The 15,530-nt window shown below is 48.4% G+C and overlaps 4 protein-coding genes across 4 annotated transcripts, besides 1 other annotated feature; 2 read left to right on the plus strand and 2 right to left on the minus strand.

Moving 5' to 3' along the window:
* Positions 1-15,530: part of a sequence feature (contig 1.17 1271..347844(-1)) that runs on past both edges of the window.
* ANIA_01241 (uncharacterized protein) lies at positions 3,162-3,948 on the plus strand (the record flags this gene model as incomplete). Its single annotated transcript, XM_653753.1, has 2 exons — positions 3,162-3,318; positions 3,407-3,948. 2 exons carry the CDS (start codon positions 3,162-3,164, stop codon positions 3,946-3,948), a joined length of 699 nt encoding a protein of 232 aa, XP_658845.1.
* On the plus strand, positions 4,307-8,340 carry ANIA_01240 (uncharacterized protein; the record flags this gene model as incomplete). The annotated part of the gene is made up of 12 exons (XM_653752.1): positions 4,307-4,541; positions 4,613-4,846; positions 4,895-5,679; positions 5,735-5,897; positions 5,951-6,292; positions 6,344-6,467; positions 6,518-6,616; positions 6,700-6,764; positions 6,815-7,433; positions 7,491-7,571; positions 7,681-8,025; positions 8,085-8,340. 12 exons carry the CDS (start codon positions 4,307-4,309, stop codon positions 8,338-8,340), a joined length of 3,348 nt encoding a protein of 1,115 aa, XP_658844.1.
* ANIA_01239 (YdcF family protein) lies at positions 8,836-9,648 on the minus strand (the record flags this gene model as incomplete). Its single annotated transcript, XM_653751.1, has 1 exon — positions 8,836-9,648. The coding sequence occupies one exon, from the start codon at positions 9,646-9,648 to the stop codon at positions 8,836-8,838; it is 813 nt and encodes a 270-aa protein (XP_658843.1).
* ANIA_01238 (protein nup120) lies at positions 11,057-15,289 on the minus strand (the record flags this gene model as incomplete). Its single annotated transcript, XM_653750.2, has 4 exons — positions 11,057-12,403; positions 12,452-12,611; positions 12,663-14,590; positions 14,650-15,289. The coding sequence occupies 4 exons, from the start codon at positions 15,287-15,289 to the stop codon at positions 11,235-11,237; spliced, it is 3,897 nt and encodes a 1,298-aa protein (XP_658842.1). The 3' UTR covers positions 11,057-11,234.

The raw sequence follows: 15,530 nt of genomic DNA on the forward strand, positions 1-15,530 counted from the left end.
GTCAATCTCGAGTACGACAGGAGAAGGCTCTAGAAGACCGCTCTCTTGCTTTTTGACAGAGGTTCCAGACGCCGAATGCTGAAATCGAAGACCTATGCGTGGATGGTCAATTGTGTTGGCGCAAAGAAGAAAGCTAGATCCACGCTCGTGCGGGTCGATTCTCTCAATCTAGACTGGAGCTACGCAGAAAACTTCTCTGGCGGACTGGGACCCATGCTTCATGGAACTCGGCCCCGGCTCGCTGTCACCTACCGCTTGCAGTCTTCCATTGTAAGCATACGCATGTCTCGGGGTCCTAAGATGACTATTACTGAATAGGCCTTTTTTGGTTTTCTTGAATCTCCAGGATAGGCCAGTCGCCAACGCAAGGTCGACTCACTGCCCGGGGTGTCCCGCAATATTGGGAGCTGCCAGGGCAGACGATGGCATTCATGTGTTGCTCAGCATAAGTGAATCATAGGTGGGAGTGAGATTGAATCTCGATATTCAGCCCAACGAGGATCAGACCCTGAGCCAACTGGCAGGCGAGCAGTTCCTCGATCAGCCCCTGTGCGCCTCGACGACTTCTAGAATGAGTTGGCGTTGTCATTCTCGGTATATCCAGATGAGCACAAAAAAAAACAATCTGCAGGTCCTTCTAGCTGAGAAACAGAAATACGAGCATTGGCATCCTTCTCAGCGATGCTAGTTTAGCGATGCTAGTTTCTGCGATACGGTCAAGGAAATCGGGCTTTGATTCCACCAAGAGGAACACACCATGTTGTACGCTAACTCTAGAGTTCGTTTCGTCTTTCCGATTCTGGTTTGCAAACACTCTGATCTTTATTTACTGAGGTTGAATACTAACGGCCATCATTTATCTAGACATAGTCTGACGCCACTCCATCGACGATCTCCACACTTTTGGCGCAGATAGGGCCAATTGACTCGTAAATGGACGGCCCCGAGGCTATAACGATGATGACGGGCTACCTTGATATACATAGTTGGTCATCTTATAGAGGGAATGTCAGGATTGTGTCGCCAGTGGCGATATGCATTTGCTCTTCCTACAGCTCATCTTGAAGATCGTTGCAGAAGGAGAATTGATAGATGGAAGCCGGAGATTAAACTCGAGGGTGATGATGTCCTTTAAACCATTGAGACTATTCATCTTGACGGTAGGAACGGTGCATTTTGGAATTCTAAAATCGATTTGTAAAGGTGACATGGATGAGAGCCATGTTTGCTCGGAAAATGTCCGTGCCTATGGGTACGCGGCGTGTTACCTGCTTGCTATAGTACTTCTGCGGGAGATCAGACAGAGGACGTGAGATTTGCTTTTTTAGCTCCCGCAATGAACATCGCTTATTCTTGTTCAGGAAAGGCTGCCGTGGCGGAAGACGCGGAACGATATTCGATGGGGACAAATAAGCCAACGCGTTTGATGGTGTTAGAGCCAAGTTGAACCTGCCCTGCCGAGCTCCCCATCTGCCGCCACTAACACTTAACACTAACACTCGCCTTGTCCACAACTCGAGTCTGGGCACTCAATGACGATACTTCTTCGAGGTACGTACATATGTTCAAATCAAGGATCGGTTCTCGAACCCGCTTGCTGCTCCTCGCTCCTAGGAGACTCGAGGTGGAGCAAGGCTCCAGCCTGGTCAATACTGCGGGCCGACGTATCCTCAGCACATCTCGGCCGTGCCGGACGCCCCGCTCGACAAGGATTATATTCCTGGCCTGTTTGAAATCCGGTTGGCGAACACCGCCGTCGGCGAACAATTCGGTTTCTCGTTCGCCTCATCGAGATGGATCCTGCTGGGCTCTCTGCAGCGAGGAACAAGGGTATTGTTGGCGAACGAGTCTCGGCCTCTTGTCAGTCACGGCGTGAGTTCACCCACGGGCTACCAACGGAAGAGCGCTGACCAAAAAACTTGACGTAAAACCTTTTCAGAAGTTGATCATGATTTGATCCCAGTCAAGTTTAGAAACTGTCAGAGCGCCTGAGCTCTTGGGGTAACCATCGCCTAGACTACCTGATGGCTGCAGAAACGATCATTGCCGTATCCAGCTGGGAGCCGTCGGGTTTTCAATCCGGGATGATCATGCGCGCCTCTGAAGCATCAAGGCAAGAATAATCGATTGCTTGCCAATGGTCGTGCATTATTTCGAAATGAAGAGCAACTCCACCTTGCCCCTGACATCAAGCCAGACTCAGTGCTACCATGAACAGCCAAAGGTGGAAGGCAGGAGCTGGTGAAGAAACCGAATCCCCCTTCCGCTCCTCCGCAAAGGTTGACTACGCTGTATAGGTACTACCCAACTCTGACTTCATCCATCCATAACGTCCTCACATATATTGGGAATCTGCAAGCGCGCCTCAATAACCTCCGATTCGCCCGCCTCGGTGACAGCTTTAAGGTTACACAGCATGTCTCCTCGTGTTGGTCGGCGATTTGCTCCCGTCACTCAAGGGTCACCCAAGGCTATGCGAGGGGTCAGGAGTTATTGCCACTGCGTAGGGCCAAGGATTGTATTCCGCAAAGCGCTAGGTCAGGTCTCGACTGTAAGGCTCTAGAACAGAACCAATCAGGCAGCCCCCAGGCGGCAGAGGCCGAAAGCTGATGCCTCAGTCACGGCCAAAGTAGAGTGACTTTGGAGTCTGCTACTCAGCTGCCAAAAAGATCGCGTTTTTTCTCTCCTTGTGGCGAGGTCAGATATACGAAGTAACCAACGTTTTTACGATTGGTTACGTTCGCGATCACACATCCACGTATGGCCTAGATTGGGTAACTTCTGATACTTCCCTAGGTGGGCAGCGCCTATCAGGTACACGGGCATGTACTATAGTTCGTCCATACACCTTCTCTCTTGGAAGTATGCTCAGCGAAAACGTGGGTCCCTTCGCAGGATATCCTCTAAGTTGATAAATGCCCCATTGGGGCCCCAAAAAAGAAAAACAAAGCAGCAAATATAGATCTAACTTGGCAAGACCTAGGCGAGGCCTCCAGAAGTCCAAGAAAGTTCTGCCACTATAAGGTGACATCTTATGCCTTCAGTAACATACATACCTTTCAAGGTTCTCATGGGAGGCTGCTGTAGAAGGCAGTGATGGCGTTCCAGTCCACCTCTTTGTGCCAGCAGGCGGACAATTCGCTACATCCAGTTCGTTCTTCATGTCGAGGGGGATTCGATTTCTCTCTTCTCTTCGAAGAAGTGATCCTAGGTTCTTTACCTCTAGCAATCATAGCAATAATCCTGCCTTGGCGAATACGGCATCTTTTTCGAAAGTCTCGCAGAGTGGTGCCTTCTGCCTTGGAGTACGCGAAATTGGTGAGTTAGAACTCATTACAAGATCGAAACTTCGAAATCCATTCACTCATCAGGTTGTAACCCGAGCAGTCTACCTGGATCTGCTTAGGGATTGTGCAGTTGGGCTTAACGACACAATGGGCACGCCCGTCAGTCTCAGCCTTGCGGACCGATGCCTCTATTGCTGTCAACGCCGTCTTGACCTCCGCCTTCTTCCTACTTAGCCTCCTCTCGTACGCCGAACACAACTTCTCTACCCCACCATCCTTCCTCCTCAATGTCTACCTTTTTATCACTCTTCTTTTCGACATAGCAAAAACGAGGACGCTTTGGCTCTGGCATATTGGAGGCACTAGCCAGATAATTGCGATCTTGACATCTGTTACTGTTGGCCTCAAACTCTTCCTACTCTTTCTCGAATCCTCCGACAAAAGGTCGATACTGCGCGATGAATACAAGGCCTATCCACCGGAAGCAACCGGGGGGATATTCAACAGAATATTTTTCTGGTGGTTGAATCCATTATTCCGGCAGGGTCTGTCGCAGTCTCTCGCGGTCGAAGATCTTTTTGTTCTCGACAAACAACTATCCTCAAAGCGTTTACACTTGGCTCTAGAAGCAGCTTGGAATAAGGGTATCTACGGAGCTTGATGAATAGCTCTCAGTCTTGTGCTAACGAGTTCTAGTTTCCTTAAAAGAGCCAAATACCCTCTTTGTCTGTACGATGAAAACATTCAAATGGCAGATATGCGCAGCCGTTCCCTATCGAGCTTTTCTTGTCGCTCTGAACTTTTGTCAACCCTTGCTGTTACATAGATCCCTGTCGTTTACGATGGAGCCAGTCAACAGTACAACGAATAACGTCGGTTATGGATTTATTGGCGCATACGTTCTCGTATATATTGGATTGGGAGTGAGTGGGTGACTTTACTGCATCTGGACGATACTGACAGTATGGCTTTAGGTTACAATGGGACAACAGCAGCATCTGACTTACCGCGCAATAACAATGGTCCGAGGGGCCATCGTATCAATGGTTTACAGAAAGGCGTGTACATTAAATCTCAAAGACGCTGATCCCGCTGAATCAATTACCCTCATGAGCGCAGATATTGAGCGAATTGTTCAGGGCTGGCAAACCATGCACGAGATGTGGGCGAATGTCGCAGAAATAGCACTGGCTGTTTTCCTCTTAGAAAGAGAGCTAGGCGTTGCTTGCGTGGTTCCTGTAGGAGTAACAATTGGTAGGTTGTGACCCTTAGTCCACGTTATGACTCCTCAGCGCCTCGCTAACTATATGCCTCCGAAATGATAGTGGCTTTGATGGGATGCTCAGTCTGTATGCCTTTGGTAGCAGCAAGGCAAGCTATGTGGCTTGAAGCTATTGAAAGACGTATTTCTGCAACCTCGTCAATGCTAGGCTCCATAAAAGGAATCAAGATGCTTGGACTTCAGTCTTTTCTCATGAAATTCGTTCACAATATGCGGATAGATGAGCTGAGAATCTCAAAGAGATTCAGGAAGCTTCTGGTTTGGAATATGGCTTTCGGTAAGTCACTCTATAGGCTTGTATTCAACACTAACCACTTCTAAATAGCCTGGATAACTCGACTCTTCGGACCAATGGCTGCATTTGGAGCCTTCGTAGGTATTGCGCATAATCGAGGCCAAGATTCTGCGCTGGATACTTCGACTGTCTACACCGCACTGTCCCTTTTCTCTCTTTTAGCAGATCCACTCATGTCACTTGTTATGGCTATGATGGCTTTTGCTGGATCTGTTGGTTCATTTTCAAGGATCCAAGCCTTCCTCGAGAAGGAAAGTCATGTCGACCCAAGGGACGAAGTCCTAACACACCCTTTCAATCCTCTGAAATTGTCCAAACAACTCACCTTCGTTGCACAGTCTGAGATAGCGGTCAGCGAGTCAGGCTCTTCACAGTTCTCTAAAGGCTCAGCATCCTCTCTTTTACATCATATAATCACAGTTCAAGATGGCTCGTTTGGGTGGAACACCGAAGAAGAACCATCTGTGAAGAACGTATCTATAGCCGTCCCTTCAGGGACTTTGACAATCCTGGTTGGGCCATCCGGCTGTGGGAAATCAACGCTGCTTAAAGCCATCCTGGGAGAAGTTCCCTGTCAGGATGGGAGTATTCACATATCGACGAAGAGCGTCGCGTACTGTGATCAGTCGCCCTGGCATATGAACGCGTCAATCCGAGAATGTATTGTTGCTATGTCTGCCTTCGACGAAGCATGGTACACGTCCGTCATAAATGCCTGCGCGTTGACTCAGGACTTTGAGCAACTGCCCTGTGGCGACGAGACCATCATTGGAAGCAAAGGCATTTCCCTGAGTGGAGGCCAAAGTCAGCGGATTGTACGTCCCGTTTGTCCATCATGTATCCCAAGCTCGACGATTCTAACTTCTCTAGGCAATTGCAAGAGCAGTATACGCAAGGAGAGAGCTGGTGATCTTCGACGATGTTTTCAGCAGTCTTGATTCCGAGACAGAAAATCATATATTTCATCACTTGCTAGGAGACCACGGCCTCCTGCGCTCGTTGAATGCGACGATATTATTCGCCTCCTCCTCAGGTAAACCTCGCCTCCATAATATATGCATCACGTTCTGACAATAAGATCAACAGTCAAGCGAGTCCCTTTTGCAGACCATATAATTGTCCTTGAAAAACATGGATATGTCACCGAACAAGGCAGCTTCTCTTCTCTCAATGCAGCCGGAGGGTATATTTCGAGTTTTGCGTTGAACCGAGCTGGTGTGGACACCAAAATAAGCACAATGCACAAAAATGAGCCGTCTAGCGTCTCGGAATACCCACCTCAAAGGGCCTCCGATGTAGAGCTGGAGAGCTATAGAGGAGATGGCGACATGTCGATCTACTTATACTATATACAATCTGTTGGGTGGCTTCAAACAGTGGCTTTTGCAGTGGCAATTACTGGCTTCGTATTCTGCATATCATTTCCCAGTAAGTTTGTTGTTAATCACACAAGCTCCTGTACTAACTTTATTGGGTCAGGTATCTGGGTGAAGTGGTGGGCGAACTCCAACGAAACCAATCCAGGCAAGCACACAGGATACTATTTAGGGGTGTACGCGATGCTTGGAGGAGTTGGAATGCTCTGTATTGTTGCAGGTACCTGGTTCGTAACCGTAACCCTAACTTAATGCCCAAGAATGCGATGGCTAATAGTATAATGAAACAGGCAAATGATTCTCAGAATGGTACCGAAGTCTGGGGAGGTTTTTCACAGAAAACTTCTGAGCACGGTTTTAAGGTGACTTGCTCTTTGTAAGTCACAAGCAATGTGCTAACAGAGACAGTGCCCCTATGCAATACTTTTCCGTGACAGATAGTGGCACAATCTTGAACAGATTCAGCCAAGACTTGCAGCTCATCGACATGGAACTCCCAGTGGCAGTGATAAACACATTTGCCAGTAAGCTTTTTTCAGCAGATCTCATTACTCAAGCTAACATGCTCATATAGTCCTCGTTCTTTGCATCTTCTCAATGATTTTTATGGGCATCGCCTCGAAATACGCCGCAATCTCCTTCCCCATCGTTCTCTTGGTCATTTACGCCATTCAGAAAATATACCTTCGAACCTCGAGACAATTACGATTCCTAGACCTTGAGGCAAAAGCACCACTTTATTCGCACTTTACAGACTCACTCGGTGGCTTAGCCAGTCTACGAGCATTTGGGTGGCAGCAGGCACTACAGGAAAAGCAGTATCAGCTTCTTGATCGCTCTCAACGGCCGTTCTATCTCCTCTATGCCATCCAACGCTGGCTCACACTCACATTAGATCTCGTGGTTGCTGGGATTGCCGTATTACTCGTTATCCTGGTGGTCACGCTACGGGGACAGATAAGTGCCGGCTATGTCGGAGTTGCATTGCTGAATGTCATCATGTTCAGCCAGAGCATCAAGCTGCTCGTGACTTTCTGGACAAATCTTGAGACACACATAGGTTCAATACAGCGTGTCAGGTCGTTCACGGAGACTGTCCAATCGGAGGAACTACCTGCAGAGCGCGATCCAGTGCCGCCGGACTGGCCAGCCGAGGGGAGTATCGAGTTCAAGTCTCTGGCCGCAGGATACAGGTGTGTTGCTGAAAGGTATAAGCGTCTAATACTACCGCATCACTGACCAAGCCACAGAGAATCTGAGCCTATTCTCAAGGATATAACCTTATCCATACAAGCAGGTGAAAAGATAGGTATCTGCGGCAGAACAGGAAGGTAAGTCAGCCTTCAACAACCATCAAGTAACACGCTGTTAACCATGCACTCCATGAAGCGGGAAAACCTCCCTAATAATGACTCTCTTTCGAATGATCGACATTCACAGCGGGAAGATCACCATTGACGGTCTCGACCTCACTAGACTTCCTCGTGAAGAGATTCGCGCCCGCCTGAACGGCGTCTCCCAGAGCCCCCTCCTTATCAAAGGAAGCGTGCGACTAAACGCCAACCCAACAGCTACCACCAGTATTGGGACCAATACAGCATCTGACAATGCGATCCTCAGTGCACTAAAGTCCGTCAACCTTCATACGAAAGTCATTGAAAACGGTGGACTAGACGCCGACATCGACGACCTGCATCTCTCGCAAGGTCAGAAGCAGCTCTTCTGCTTGGCTAGGGCAATTCTTCGGTCAGGGAATATCCTTGTTTTGGACGAGGCCACCAGCAAGTACGTTCTGCGTTTATCCCTTGCTACCTTAGCATGATACTAAGAATACTTCTTTCCAGCATTGATTCCAAGACAGACGAGATCATGCAGCGCGTCATCCGCGAAAATTTCAGCTCTCATACCGTCCTGACTGTTGCTCACAAGCTCGAGTCCATTCTAGACTATGATAAAGTCATTGTCCTTGAGGATGGACGGGTTATCGAGGCTGGGGTCCCGTATGACCTTCTTGCCCAGGAGAACTCACATTTTAGTAGGCTCTATTATGCTGGATTGAATTCGGATGGCCGTGAGGATGAAAGTTTTGAACCCCTGTGATAGATTCCCGTCCAACGTCATGGTTTGTCGTGGCGATAGGGCTAATTATTCGATTGTTGACTTTTCTGGTACACGTTTCTCTTACCCTGAATGTGTGCGTTATAATATCATTGGCTACTTGATCTTCTAATCATGTTAGACGAAGCTGTATTAGGTATAAAGACACGTGATGTTTCCCTCATAATCATGTACTATGTCTTGTATATAAGCCTGCTTGCTGCATTTCTTCCTGCTACAGCTACCTGGACACTAAATTGTCAAAGCATACCCGCGGTAAGGTGGTTATATATCAGGTTGTTGCGTGCATGATTGCATCTATCTAATCAGCTAATCGGTGATACGCATCAACATTTCTTTTGATCTTTCTGCATGTGTTCGGTCATGACAGGCTATCTGCCCTCCGTGGATGAAATCAATCGAGTTTCCCATGTCTTGCTTCTTTCCACGTGGCATCATTCTTGTAAGAACGGATCAACTACACCGCAGTGCACTTGCTCACCTACGTGTATTGAAGGAGGCACGCAGTCGCGTCCAGGCTGCCTCGATATCCACCGGAACCTTTACATGAGAGATAAAGTTCCGTCCCCTCGGCCCATACCCATCTTCATCATCTCTCAGTCTCGGGATTTCTCCCAGAGTTAGGGATATAAACCGTTCAAGCGGCCATAACCTCACTTCCGACATCGCATAGCGCAGGTTTCCTCCTGGTTCCTTTGACCCCTCCACCTGCGGAACAAGGAGCGGACAACTTAAAAACAAAGGCATCTCTGTCCGCTCTTCGTAGGCTTTCTGGAACGACGCCACGGTCCGCCGCATCATCGTGGGGTCCTGAATAAGAACACACCTGTGGAGATTATGCAATCCCGCATCGTCCAGCACTTTCCGACTAAATAGGGCATTTTCCCCACAATTGGTGGACCGGTCCTCGATCAGGATGCGACACCCTTGACTTGTAATGACAGCTCGATCAAAGAAGGTATCTAGAATACGCTCTAGGACCCAGGCCTCGGGCAGATGTTGGATGTCGTTGCTAATGGAGGAAAAGCGGCTGTGTTGGGCCACTGCTTCATATATATATTGAGTCGAATGGCCGATGCCGCCACATAGGACCAAGGTTTTCGTGAGGGATGGGTTTTCTTGAAGGGCATGGAAAAGAGACTCCGCCTGATGAAGGATCATGGAGGCACAGATAATGATGCTGTCGGCTGGGGAAATTGATGATAGATCTTCGAGCTGGAGCTGTGGGTAACTCAGGTAACCCGCCAGCAGATTTATATCGGCAACTATCTTTGGGCTGACAGCGAGCATAGCTATGTTCAACCACAATTAAAATGAGCAATTTGAGATACTCGTGTCAAGGGGGTAATATCAGTATGGCTTTTCGTGAGGATTTTTGCCAGTACAAAAAGAGTAAGCTCAGGCTCTTCCAAGGTCGCAACAGGACAGTGGGAAAAGCTACTATTTATATAGTGGCCGGGAAGCGCCATCTCGAATGAGGAAGAAGGATGAAGTACCCATAATCAATACCGCCCTATCGTTTTGGGTTACGCCTGGACACCTCCTTATTACGTTTTCAATGTTAAATCAAGAGCACTGGAATTATACTCTTTTCCTAAAGTGAAGTGTTTAATTCTTTACTAAAAAGAAAGTCTATTATATATATTTAAAAGCAATATCTTTGTTACAAATAAAGGGCGTGTGGTTTAGGGGTATAACGCTCCATTCGCATTGGAGAGGTCCCGGGTTCGATTCCCGGCGTGTCCACAATTTACTTTTTATTTTTATTATTGTATTTTAATATCTATATATATATTTCCACTCCCCATTTTGGCACACTTTTTGCTGTCGATCACCATATGGCTAACCACACCCACTTTGCATGGCTCTGGGCATGTCTTTGTAGAGCTGACAGCAAGAAGTTAAGCCAATATCGAAAGCGGCCCCGCAGAGCAAATTGCTCATGGTTATGTAGCCGGTAAATTCATATTTCAAGTGTGATGGGTGAGCATGCAAACATGATTCATGCCGTTGGCTTCGCTTTCTGCACATGGTCAAATGCGCGTGTCGTTACGAACTGAGCTTGGTATTGCAGGGAACACTGCTACTAATTTTGCCTTACCGGTTATAGAACCAAGTATCTGTCTAAATACCTCATAGCTGGGCGCTTGGTTTAGTGGTATAACGCTCCATTTGCATTGGAGAGGTCTGGGGTTCGATTCCCCAAGTGTCCATTTTTTTTCAACCCCGCTCTTTTCACCTTCAAAGTGATGTATTGATTTCAAGAACATTTTCCGCATACGTGAATGAACCATGTGAATTCCATCAGTATCGTCTGAATACATCCACCATGCATGGTGTTATAAGCAATTCTGGCTAGTGCTATGCAGAGGCACTGCATCGCAGCCAACCAAACCCAGCCAGGGTTATTATCGTATCCTCTCCGTCTTTGTTGGAGACAAAGGGTTGCGGGTTTACATGTTGGTTATCTCGTAGTTCGTCCGTCCATCTGGTCCTTGTAAAGTGTCCAGGACCCTCGTTATTCAGAGGCGTTCAATACAAATTCACAACAAAGGGCAAGCACATTGAATTAGCCCTAATCACATCTCCAGGCATACTGAATTAGAAGCGTTGAGGTTCTTTATGCGAACTTTCCCATCTAGATTTGAATCGGGCCATCTTACACACGAAAGTGGAAGTTGACTGACCTTGGATAGTAGATAACGGAGAAATATACCATACAAGATGCAGGAAAAAAAGGGGGAAGGAGAGAAACAAACAAACACAGCCCTAGCCTGACCGACGGACCCCTGGAAACGTGAAATGAAGATAAACCAAATAAGTCATTGACACACAACGCGACTCGAGCCAGAATGCGAGCTCAAACCCAGCCCAGCTTAGGCAAGCGGCATTGTATCAACATTATCCGCCACATTCCTTTCAAGATCGAAACCAACACCATCATCGAGACCAAACTCCCAATCCCCGCGTTCAATCCTGTTGACTCGATCTAACTCCAATTGGTATTCGCGACGCAAGTGATCGAGAGTGACTATGACTCGTCGCCGAGGCCCTTGCGCGGGTGAAGTGGGCGGCGGCAACGAAACAGATGGTTTATTGGATAAGAATCTTAGATTTGAGATTGAGCCGTGACGTGCGGTTGGCACATCTGCATCATCCATGAAGACGTTTTCGTCGTCGTTTTCGGGTCCAGCGGCTGCTACCAAGCTGGCGTTGCTGTGAGCTGTGAGTGAGCGAGCCTCTTTTTTGTCGACAAGGATGTAAGCCTCGCTTTTGTCGACGCAAGCGAGGAGGTTGATGAGCGATAAAAGCTCGTGTCTGATTTCGTTGCTCTCGGGGTCATCTTCTTCGAGAATGTGGTGGAGGGGATCCCCTGCTTTGGCTTTGGAGAGGAGGTGGTGGGTGGATGTGTCTCTGGCCTGGCGGAGGCGTTCGACGTTGTGATAGGCGACTTCGGCAGCTCCACGGTAGTCTCCGCGCTTGATACGGTAAGCTTGGAGGATTCTTTGGTAATCCACGGTGCCTTCGGTCCATCTGGATTTGGTATCGAAAGGAGAAGTTGAGGGCTGTTTCTGGGCAAGAGAGACCAGAATCTCGTCCACGTGAGAGGCGAGATTAGGGATGAGAGTGGTAGGGAAAGCGAGGATCTGCTCGAGCCCAGCGCTTCCTGAACCTGAAGCAGCCAGGATGCTGGTGATGAGGGAATTCAATGCGGACTTCTGTAGTGCGGAGTCCTTGTACCGGGAGAGAGCGGAATATGCCTGGTCAAATTGACAGGTCTGCAACGAAGCATAAAACAGGCGTGAGAGAAGGTCATTCTTCAATCGGGCGACCTCTACGTCCTGCTCGCTACCGTGTTCACTCGCGAGAGCTTGCAATGCTAGGCTAGCAAATTCTGAAACATGAGAAAATGCCCGCACCTGCTCAAATATTGATAGCACATGCTGGAAATACTTTGGAAGTCCATTATGGAAACAGTCCACTGAGACAATATCGAGGAGTGTCGAGGACATCTCGTGCAGATTGCCCAGCGGTTTTCCACAAGCTAAGCACGGTCAGCACCAGAGCGTCAATAGGAGTCGAAGTTACTTACAGAGAAGGTAGGCGGCTTTTCTAAAATACAAGGCTGCTGTATCAAGCTCAGACATGGCCACGTAGAGGCGACCTTTTACATAAGTCGACCAGGATGTACTTGGTTGAAAGCGTAGAAAGTCCCAAGCGAGATCGATGTTCCCCTTGGCTATCAAGTCGCACTGTATGTATACCAGGGCATTGGGGTACGCCACTTCACCTGGACGACTCACCCATGATAGCACATCTTGGATGCCGAGTGTCAAAATATAGCTCTGAGGAAGGCCAATGGCCTGGCGAGGTTTGATGTCCGTCGCGAACAAATCCTCTAAAATGGTTGTAATCCTTGCACTCTTGTCGCTTGATGGTAGCTGCTTTAAAGAAAAGGATGGATTCGGGAAGTCCTCCGCTGCCTTTGAGAATTTGTCGGTCTCTTTCCGCATATTTGAGCTTAGCCACAGCATCATTTCGTACTCTCGGAGTAAAGTGACCAACTCAACAAACAGTTCGACTGCATCGAAGGTGGACCCTTTATCCTGCTCCACCTCAGCGTCAATGAACACAACAAGTACCAAGAGATCGATCAGAATCTGGCGCGTAAACTGAATAGTCTCCTGGACGCCGTTCACGGTAACCTTTACCCCAAAATGCGTAGGGAGAAGGTCAGAGTCTTTCCCGGGAAACCCAAGTGGGATGGTCCCAAGTATCTTGAAGAAAATGTCGCTAGATAGCATATAGATGTTGAGCTTCTCATTCATCTCGGAAATTAAGTCGTTATAAATCTGGTTAGAAATCTGCTCTGAGATATCGCACCGGTCACGGAAGACCTCCATCCTATCTTGGACAGAAGATGAGGGCTCCGCGAAGATCTCCGCCTCAATGGCGCTCTGGCAAGCTGCATTGAGGTCAGCTGAGAATCTCTTCCTGAAATTGGAAGCAACCGTCATGAGATGTGAAGCTTCCTCATACAAGTCACCAAGCTCTGATTCCAGGTTTCGATGCCTCCATCGATCCGCGATCTTGGGTCCTTCGCTCTGAAGCACAGGTCCTGGATTGTGTAGAAGGAGTTCTGTTGAGCTGCATTCCCGTACAACTGCACAGCTATCTGAAAGAAGCACCCAGGGAGTCTCGTAATACACATCATATGATAGGGTGAGAGGCTCAAATCTCCTCTTATTCAGGTCATCCGCAATCTGCCAGAATTGCCGCCACTTAGAATCTGTATCTGAACGATACCGTGAGAAATCCATGTCGTCATCTTCGAATTTCCGCAGAGACACTGTAGCTGCGAATGTAGAGCATAAACGTTCTACAAGAGGGGTGCTCTTTTTTGATGTGCTCGAGGAAGACAAAGGCTTGAGGGCTTCCTGGTAAATCGTTAAGGAAGTCTCGAGTACTTCAGTAGGAAATCTGTTTGGCTGTAGAAGAAATTTCAACCACTTCTCGGTCGGATCCACGACATCGGAAATTGGTAAAGGTGGCGGAAGCTCTTGTCGTCGGGTGTCGGAAGCAGCAGTGGTCCAGTTGTTCGCCCAATCCGAAACTAGCGATTCAAAGTTGAAGTGAAGAGTATATAGTTGATAAAGACCGCTATTCCTCCATAGTACCCAGAGCTCCATGCGCTTTCCCTCCTCCGCCGGCTTGACCTGGAAGTCGGCAATGCTCCAAAACATATTTCCCGTCGAATCAGGATCCAAAGGCCTCAACGTCGCGGCGGGAAAAAGGTCTTCAATTTCTAAAGGCGTGGTAAGACCCCCTTTGATGGCCCAGAACTTGAAACATCCATCTTCAAAGGGCGAATAAGTCACAGCGTAGTAGCGGTACCCGCCGTCCAGGGCCCTCTCAACATTGAATACGCGGATAAACGACGACTCGGCGGGGTTCAACGAGTATGTTAGGGAATTCTGCTGCATCTCGCGGCCGAGTAGATCCTTAGTTGCCACCAATTTATTCGTAGCGAGATTCCAGATCTTCAGTGTGTGATTCAGGCAGACTGCGAAAACGTACGTCTGATCGGATGTCGTGGCGACCGCATTTGCTACATTTGTGTCGAGAGTGCGCCCGCCGTATTTGATAGAACTTTGGGCATTCCACCTGACCAGCCCTCGAAGAGATGAACCCCAAGTTCTCTCGTCCAGGGTAAGCGGAGACCAATTTGAACCTGAAATTCAAAGCGTTAGCTGCCTGCTGCCGCACATCTGGCACCAACTCAAAACATACCATCGTCAGCGGCCCTCCTGGTCAATCGTAAGAGCGCACCGCTGTCGAGGGAGATGAACAGCTCCAGCGGGCTGCTCGCATGTAATCTATGCGGATGCGAAAAAGCCAACGGTGCTGGGATATAAGATTTGCACCAGTCCGAAATATTTTGGTCTATTGACGCTGGTTTCCGGAAGAATTCTGGTCGCAAAGCCAAGGTGTGCAACTCCTTGGAGGCCGTGATCACAAACAGATTCAACACATCGTGGTCTTCCAAGTCGGCCAGAGCTACGCCCGATGGCAGAATCTTGTCCTGGAAGTCCAATCGCAGCGTGATGTTATATTCATGGTTCTCGATGCCACCCTTTGTCAAATCCACACATTGTATTTCTAAAACCGTGCTTTCATTGACGACCCTCCAGAGAAACGCTCGCGGGTATACATTGCGTTTGCGGAAATAGACAGACCCCTGCGTCGCGATGTATCGTCTTGCGAACTCATCCTCATCTTTCGCGATGGGCTCGGCGAGATCTGTGAGGGAGGAGATTGCGAATCGCGCCCGGTTCTGCGAGCCTGTTTGTGTTGGAATCGGGATGTTGACGATGGTGCTCGGCGAGTACGGCCGGAGGTCGACCTGGGTATCTTTGTAAATCTTTGCCATGTCGAATGGCAGCAGACCACCTTGCACAATAATCAATGTTCAGTTCAGTGCCCCATAGCCCGAACGAAGAAAGGTGAGAGTTTGACAGCCCGACAGAGTTGAAGGGCAGAAAGCTAAGTTGAAGCTCTTCCGCAACTCAAAAAACAAAATCTTGGCATCCCAGCATCCACCGCCTACTTACATCCAACAAATCTAGGGGTACTGCGTACAACTCTCCAATTCCCAGAGTACTTGGATGTTT

This window comes from Aspergillus nidulans, chromosome VIII (genome assembly GCF_000011425.1).
Source record: "Aspergillus nidulans FGSC A4 chromosome VIII".
NCBI lineage: Eukaryota > Fungi > Ascomycota > Eurotiomycetes > Eurotiales > Aspergillaceae > Aspergillus > Aspergillus nidulans.